Source organism: Hevea brasiliensis, chromosome 13, assembly GCF_030052815.1.
Source record: "Hevea brasiliensis isolate MT/VB/25A 57/8 chromosome 13, ASM3005281v1, whole genome shotgun sequence".
NCBI classification, from domain to species: Eukaryota; Viridiplantae; Streptophyta; class Magnoliopsida; order Malpighiales; family Euphorbiaceae; genus Hevea; species Hevea brasiliensis.
In genome coordinates this window covers 81,854,852-81,862,933 of record NC_079505.1, presented here as the reverse complement: position 1 = coordinate 81,862,933, position 8,082 = coordinate 81,854,852, and the positions used below count along the sequence as shown (strand labels likewise).

Genomic DNA, 8,082 nt, shown 5'->3' with positions numbered 1-8,082 from the left:
ATAATACTTTCGAGTCCTAACTTTATATAGAATAAATGCTATTTTTTATTTATAAATTTCATTATTGAAAAACTCCTATTTTAATTGAATTTAAATTATATTATATTATATTATATTATATATATATATATATATATATATATATATAACTACAAATAAAAATGAATTTTTGAATAAATAAAAATATTAAAGAATAATTTCACTTAAATTTTAATATTTTATAGTTATTTATAATTTTTTTACTGTAATTTTATTTTATTTTAAGAAGTAATCCCTAACTAAATAAAATTTTATTTATAAACTGACTAGAACTTAGAATTTTAAATAAAATAGATGTGGCGAAGATTTTTATATTTTATATAGATTTATAATTTTATTTTTTGTTGTTTGGGATTATTTAATTTTTTTTTACTTAGTCAATTTTATTACTTAGTCAATTTTGTTGTTTGGAATTATATTATTTATTTTTAATTTAAATTAACTTTAATAAATAATAATTTTAACTTATACGAGAATGTTTATATTTAAATTTACACATCAGTTCTAAAATAAATGAAACACAATTGTATTTAAAATTTAAAATGTATATGTATTAATTTCATTTGAATATATATATATATGATTTTTCATATAAGTTAGTTAATTAATTATCTTAATATTCTAAAAATATTAATTTATAATTATTAAAATAGAAATCAATAACATAAATCTTTCAATAAAGAAATATTTTCAAAAAATAATATTTTAAAATTAGTTGTATAATTTTTTTAAAAGAAAAAAATAATCAAATAGTATGGTTAATGGATTTTTCACTAAAAATTTAAATAATCAATTAATTATGAGTATTTTTACTATAAATTATTTTTATAAAATAAAATTTATTTAATTAACATTATCACTCATTGCAAAATTATTGACCGCAAAGGCTTCTCTGCTTGAGTATTAAAATTAGGAAAATGCTTGGAGGCATAAGTTTTGCTGGCTCTTCAGCTTCAGGGCAATCACCAATGGCTTCCAAATTCACCCTCATCTACAAAAACTTGCTGCTCGTCTTCTCCTTGTTTTTTGTCTCTCACTCTTTAACAAACGATACACTTAACCCCGGTGACATCTTCAATTCCACCCATCGCCTTATTTCCAGAAACGGGCTCTTCACATTAGGATTCTCCGGCCGCTACTTGGTCATAAATTACACTGACCAAAGTAACTCACCAAAACACCCTGTCTGGTTAGCTAACAGAAACACACCTATCCTGGAAAATACAGGACTTCTCACCATTGATAATGGAACTGGGAGCTTGACAATTGTACATGAAGGTAGAAAGCCGGTTGAATTATACTCCGGTTACAATAACTCCAGCAGAAACGTAACTGCCAAATTACATGATAATGGAAATTTTGTGTTGGCCGAAGCAAACTCTGGTGGGCAGATATTGTGGCAAAGCTTCGATTATCCCACGGACACCCTTTTGCCTGGTATGAAATTGGGCATCAACCACAAGACAGGAAGGAACTGGTCACTTACCTCGTGGCTAGCTGAAGATATCCCAACTCCTGGAGGTTTCACTCTTGAATGGGACCCCAAGGAACGCCAGGTGATCGTGAGGCGCCGAGGAGTTGTATTTTGGACTAGCGGGGTGTTGACTCCTGATAATAGATTTGAAAATTTCCTTTCTTTGGATTCGTTCAATCAAAACTATAACTTCACCAGTTTTTCAAACCCGGATGAAGAGTACCTTCTCTACACGCTCTACGTCGATGAATGGACACCTGAATACCGAAGGAACATTTCCGAGTGGTTTCTAGATTATCAGGGGAACATACAAGATGGAGGATGGAGGCCTTTCACTTTGTTTTCTGAGGCTTGTGATGGGAATAGCACAGAATCTGGCTGCAGGAAATGGGAAGGACCAAAGTGCAGGATAGATGGGGATAAATTTGCTGTAAGAGCTGGTAGCTTCAGGGAGCCTCAGCCTAGACGCTCTGATAACAATACCAGCTTCATTGACTGCCAAGACTTATGCTGGAACAATTGTTCTTGTACTGGATTCAAGCATTCGGGCACCTACTGCGCATTGTTTAGTGGATCTTTCTATAACACAGATTTGAGAGGAGGTGAATTAAGCTATTTTATAATTATTCCGGGTCCTCCGCATAAATGTAAGTAATATCCCTGAATTTTTTTTTTCTTTTCTATTTAATTTGAGGATTTTGGTTCACTTGAAGCGGCAGAAATTAATCTTTATTTGATAACGGATGCAGCGGATAAGACATGGATATGGATCGTAATTGCTATAATGCTTGCAATAATCGCTATGTTAATGAGCATGTTTCTGTACTTCAGGTGGAGAAGAATTAGACTGGAAGGTATTAATATTATTCCCCAAACAAGTAAAATCCAGACGAAAATTTTCAAGATCACTATTTACTATTTGCACTTAATTGAATGTTATTTTGTATTTCTTTGATGACACGAATTGCAACAGAGAAATTTCTCAAGGAGCTGATGACATACGATAGAGTAAGGGATGTAGATGAGCTTGAAAATGGTGGAAACAGGGGAAACAATTTATGCATATATAGTGTTGCAACAATCAAGGCTGCTACCAATGGCTTTTCATTCGACAACAAACTGGGACAAGGTGGTTTTGGACCTGTTTACAAGGTAAAACTTAGACTAATCATTAGATGTTATATTCTGCTAAACATAAGCAATAAATTGTATGGTTCATGAATGCTTAGGGGAGATTAACTGAGGGACAGGAAATAGCAGTAAAGAGACTGTCAAATAGATCAGGACAAGGGCTAGAAGAGTTCAAAAATGAGCTTATTCTCATAGCTAAACTGCAACACATGAATCTTGTGCGGCTCCTGGGTTTCTGCATCCAAGGGGAAGAGAAAATGTTGGTCTACGAGTACATGCCAAATAAAAGCTTGGACTTTTTCATCTTTGGTGGTCGGTATTTCCCCTCTATCGTTTAAGTTTATGTATCAATTAGCAAGTTTATACCTATTTTCTTCAAGATATATAATGTCACTGGTGTTTCCATTAACAGATGAATCAAGAAGGAAAGTATTAGATTGGAACAAGCGGTTTAACATCATTGAAGGAATAGCTCAAGGTCTACTTTACCTCCATAAGTATTCCAGGCTGAGAATAATCCATAGAGATTTGAAAGCTAGTAATATTTTACTTGACGAGGAAATGAACCCAAAAATTTCTGATTTCGGCATGGCAAGAATTTTCAAGGCCAATGAATCTGAAGCAAACACCTGCACAGTTGTTGGAACACGGTATGCGCAAAGGCTAATGGCCTACTGCTACGAGTTTCTGTTTTCAAAAGTTGCAGAGATTAGTATAATTCTATGAACATATCAAAATTAATCCTATTTTTATGAACTTGTACCAGTGGCTATATGTCTCCAGAATATATCATGGAAGGCATTTTCTCCACTAAATCTGATGTTTATAGTTTTGGAGTCCTACTATTGGAAATTGTCTGCGGTAGAAAGAATCAGAACGTTTATGACCATGATCGTCCGCTTAATCTCGTAGGCTATGTGAGTATTTTAATCCTCAAATTGAAGTTTGTCTTTATTATTTAACAAACAATTGTGCCTTTGTTTCTCACATGATCATGATTTTGAGTCAGGTATGGGAGCAATGGCAAGGCAATGCATTAGAAATAGTGGAGCCAACATTAACAAATTCAGCTCCTAAAGATGAAGTTTTGAAATGCATCAACGTGGGGTTGCTATGTGTAGAACAGAGTCCAATGAATAGGCCAACCATGTCAGATGTTTTATCTATGTTAACAAGCGAGGTTCAAGAGCTGCCATTGCCAAAACAGCCAGCATTTTATATGGGAAGCAGCACTGTAACAGCAAATTCAATTAAAAATCAGATGGAAAGTTATACAGTAAATGGGATGTCCCTATCAGATATGGATGGGAGATGAGGGCATGACTACTTTGAGCATGTATGAATTATCTGCAGATGTTGGTGAAATATGCAAATGGATGTTATGAAGTCCTGCAAATAGTTGCTGGGTTTTGTTTAGGTTCCGCAATATGTTAAATGAAGGCAAGACGAGCTACCCCCAACTCATCATGGAGGCTGGTTTTCTTGTGTGTTTATTCTTCCCCTGGCCTGGGGAACTTTCTCAGCTGCCAGATGAGTGAAAGACTGAACATAAGAATTATGGCATCCATGGCAGGTAGTGTTTGTGACCCCAAACAATGATGAACTTTATACAGTTATATCCTTTATAAATTGGGTAGAGAAAGAAACATTAGAACTATTTGTTTTTTTTTTTTTTTGTAACAATTATATTGATGATTTTTTTTTGAAAAAAAAAATTATAGCAAAACTTCTTTTCATTATTTAAAATTTATTATTCAATTGATTATCATTAATTGTTTTTTCATGTTTATAAGATTCTAGACAAAAACACATGTGATCTTACAGTAGGTACCCTTTTTTTTTTCCCTTCTTTTAGACTGATAATTATAGGAATTGAATGTCCGTTGTTTGATTTTAGTTACCACTTGTTCAAATTAGTTGAAGTGGGAAGGGTGGGTTTGTGCTCAGCTTTTAGAAAAACTAGCACACAAGGTCTGCAAATCGAGTCTAAACTTAAATCAATAAAAACGAAAATGACAAAATCCTCGATCCTTCCTACCCCATAATAAGAATGCACTACTTAATTACCACCAAAAATCAAGGGAACACTGTCTTAACAAATCCAGTCATGCATGTCTAATCCTTACTTTTGGATATTAATTGCAATTATCCAAAATTTGTATGCGTGGATAGCATCCCAAGAGAAACAAATGACAAAAGTGAAAGGAAGGAGTAGGGGCAATTCTGCAGCATCAAATCGAAACCCATTGACAAAATCAGGACCAAGGCAACAGAAAGTAATCCAACTCCACTAATGCACATTGCTCTAACTATATCCAAATTCTTTAATCACTCTTCCAAAAATCTGTTTTTATATACACCTCCGCATTTCATAATCTTAAAAACCCTACTTACAATCAATTAACACAAAAATTTTAAATCAGGGGAAAAAAGGCCCACAAACATTCCATATCCTCAGTTCTTTACACCTTCAAAATGAAAAGTGAAAACCCCATGTTTTCTTCTCCCATGAATAATTACAAACTTTTTACAATCAGAAATTTGACGAGTTTGGGCAATTCCCATTTCTCGCCCCGCCACCAACCTGGTATCGACTCCGGCTGAGTCCACCCGATTCCAATACATCTTCCCAATCAGCTTCCTCATCGTCCTCGTCTCTCCCTCTCATCATCTGCAAAATTTTCTTGGCTTTCTCTCTCGCTCTCTCGTTCCCTCTCTCTTCTATCTCCCTCAACACCTCCACTGCTCTCGCCTCCTTTGCTAGCCCTTTAAATCTCAAGCTCCCATGACTCAAAGCGAACAATGCCGCCACGCAATTCTCCCGAGTAGCTTCAGAGTCCACCCGCTTGCTTCCCTCTCTCAACATCCCCACCAATATCGCCACCGCATTTCCGTCCAGCATTGCCGATCTCCCTTCATTGCAAACAGCTAAATTGCATAAAATTAGCAACAGCCTACTGGCCAAGTCACCCGCTTTCAGCATGCCCAGCAGTGTAGGCACAGCGCCGAGTTTCACCAGCTTGACCCGGTTACTCTGTATTAGACTCAGATGATACAATGCCAAAGCTGAGTCATGACGAGTTCGCTCACTCTCAGACCTCAGAGCGTGCATCAATGGTTGTAACGCGCCCAAAACCCCAATTGCCATCTTGTTCTCGTCTTCTAAAGCCAAACTGAAGAGTGCACCGGCAGCGTGCTCCTGCGGTTCACTGGATCCTGCTTTCAACACATCAATCAACAGAGGAACGAATCCTGACCGTACGATTTTAACTTTGTTTGCTTTCTCCAGCGACAGATTCACCAGTGAAGCGATGGCGTTCGTTTGCACGACACAGTATCTCGAAGCAATCGAGGAACGGAGAGCTGTGAGTAATCGGGGAGTAGAGAGAGAAATTCTCAGTTCCTCTCGAGCTCTAGTGAGCTTCCTCAGCGAAATCACCGCTTCTTCTTGTTCGTGTACTTCAGGGCTTTTAAGCTTAGCCAAAATCTCTTTCTCTTCAGCGAGTGAGGAATTGGAACTGGAGTCAGCGGAATTGGTATTTTGCATTAGGGTTAGGGTTTCAGCTTCTGTAATTTCCGATGATGAGTTAGAAGACGAAGTGTAACAAGCCGGCCGAGTCGCGAGAGGTAACGGAGTAAACGGACTCGCGTTCTCGTTATTGACGATCACGGATTCCTCGGAGGAGCTCGAGTAGAAATGATTGACTCGGTGACCAAACTCGGTTGCGGCGTGCGAGAATAGAACTGGAGGATTCTCCGCCACAGCATTCAGCAACTCGCTCTCGGAGACCCTAATCTCGGGGTTCAAACTTCTGGATTCCGCCATCTTCGTACGGACGACTTTTTCGACAGAGCTGTAATCCGGCGGGCCAGGGCGTTCATAGCTAGAAGTATTGCACCAGCTGAGAATCGTCGATTTGATGGCTAAATTAGGAATTACAGTAGTGAAATCCGGAATCGAGTCATCGTCGAGGGGAGGAGCGAAACCCAGGTCACGGCAAACCTGGACAGAAACGCGCTCGAAGGTCTGACCGGAGGAGACAACAACCGGGTCGGACATTAAGGATCCAGAAATGGGGCAAACGAACTCTTTTGGAGGATTAGCAGGTTTGTGGTTGGATTTGGAGCGATGGTAGAAGGAGATTTTCCATCTGTGTTTGCCATTACCACCCATAGCTTGAAGAAGTAACACAGAGGAATTGCTGCAGGAAGCGTTGAAGTGCGGGTTTTATTAGGAGGAAGAAGACTGGGTCTGAAGGATTGGAAGATTTTGACTATTTTTCTGCGAGAATAAGAGTAGCAGGGAGGGAGAAGAACTGGTTTTTAGTTTTGCTCAGCTAAGGAAAGCAGCTACTTTTCTTTTGTTGAATATTTATTAAAAACCAAATTGAGTTTGTTATTTACAGAACTGACCTTCTCTCTGGTTTCTGGCTAAGAAAACTGCGAACTGGTCAGTCTAGCTGTCTAGAGTCTCATTATTAACGTTGTTTTTTTTTTATTTTTAAATTACGCTGTTTATGTTTCACAAAATTGACCAGTCAATATCCATTCTTGTTTTGACTCAGCCGCAAATTCTCTCTCCTCTCCCTAAAAAGTTCGGTTTCCGATTTTAGTTTAAGGGAGGTCCGACCATTTGATTATGGACCCTCCTTCAAATTTATTTTTATTTATGCTTTTTTTTAGTTAGTTGTTTCCCTTTAATTTCTTAGTTTTCTCCGTATCCAGCAATGTAGTTGTAATTCCCCCTTTGTAGATGAGGCTTTTGATTTGAGTTTTGTGTTTCAATGAGGCGGTTGCATGTTGCAATGGGTCTCTTTTGTAAGTTGGTTTAATACTCTTAGAAGCAAATAGGTTAGCAATTGGAGGAATGGTTTCGAGATCAACCTTTCCTTCCGGGCAAATAAAGACCTATTTTACAAAGCCTTGATCTCAATTTGTTGGCACTAATCTAAGTCCTTGTTTTTATGGTGTTTTTGTTGCAAATTTCTTTCTATTTTCTATGGCTTTGATAGTGTTGAGCTAGGAAGACTTTGGTTGAGTAATGGTTAAGTACTATGTAATGCTTATGTTGTTGTTTATCCCTTGCTCATTGATTTATGCAGTCTCATCTTACTCTTTGTTTGGATGATGGTTCCCATAGTTTCATAATGTATGGTATAGTAATGCTAATTATTTATAAAGATTGTTCATGGATAATAGTTGTTTTTTATTATAAAGTGATGGTTCTTTAATCATGATTTTACTATATATTTTTCAAACTACCAAATTGATGATTTTAAATGATTTAAAGTTTTTACATTCCAATTTCATACTTACACAATTTATAAATTCTAATTATAAACTATTTATAAACGTTTCTTATCCCTCATCTTCAGTCTCCCTCTTCAACAAAAAATCTTCAATCTCCAAAATACGACAATTCTCCATCGTCTTTCACA

General features: G+C 36.8%; 2 protein-coding genes across 2 annotated transcripts; one reads left to right on the top strand and one right to left on the bottom strand.

The window, feature by feature from the left end:
• Window positions 1-918: 918 nt before the first annotated feature.
• Window positions 919-4,390, top strand: LOC110648921 (G-type lectin S-receptor-like serine/threonine-protein kinase CES101). The gene is made up of 7 exons (XM_058132493.1): window positions 919-2,160; window positions 2,263-2,367; window positions 2,487-2,665; window positions 2,743-2,956; window positions 3,057-3,294; window positions 3,411-3,561; window positions 3,654-4,390. Exons 1-7 carry the CDS (start codon window positions 957-959, stop codon window positions 3,957-3,959), a joined length of 2,397 nt encoding a protein of 798 aa, XP_057988476.1. The 5' UTR covers window positions 919-956; the 3' UTR covers window positions 3,960-4,390.
• Window positions 4,391-4,978: 588 nt separating this feature from the next.
• Window positions 4,979-7,119, bottom strand: LOC110648922 (U-box domain-containing protein 38). Its single transcript, XM_058132494.1, has one exon. The coding sequence runs from the start codon at window positions 6,816-6,818 to the stop codon at window positions 5,178-5,180; it is 1,641 nt and encodes a 546-aa protein (XP_057988477.1). The 5' UTR covers window positions 6,819-7,119; the 3' UTR covers window positions 4,979-5,177.
• Between the last annotated feature and the right edge of the window lie 963 nt (window positions 7,120-8,082).

Excerpts from the sequence above, each read along its gene's own strand:
- LOC110648921 (XM_058132493.1), top strand. The coding sequence starts at position 957 with ATGCTTGGAGGCATAAGTTTTGCTGGCTCTTCAGCTTCAGGGCAATCA. Across the intron at positions 2,957-3,056 it reads GGACTTTTTCATCTTTGGTG|ATGAATCAAGAAGGAAAGTA; the intron begins GTCGGTATTTCC and ends TTCCATTAACAG. Across the intron at positions 3,295-3,410 it reads TGCACAGTTGTTGGAACACG|TGGCTATATGTCTCCAGAAT; the intron begins GTATGCGCAAAG and ends AACTTGTACCAG.
- LOC110648922 (XM_058132494.1), bottom strand. The coding sequence starts at position 6,818 with ATGGGTGGTAATGGCAAACACAGATGGAAAATCTCCTTCTACCATCGC.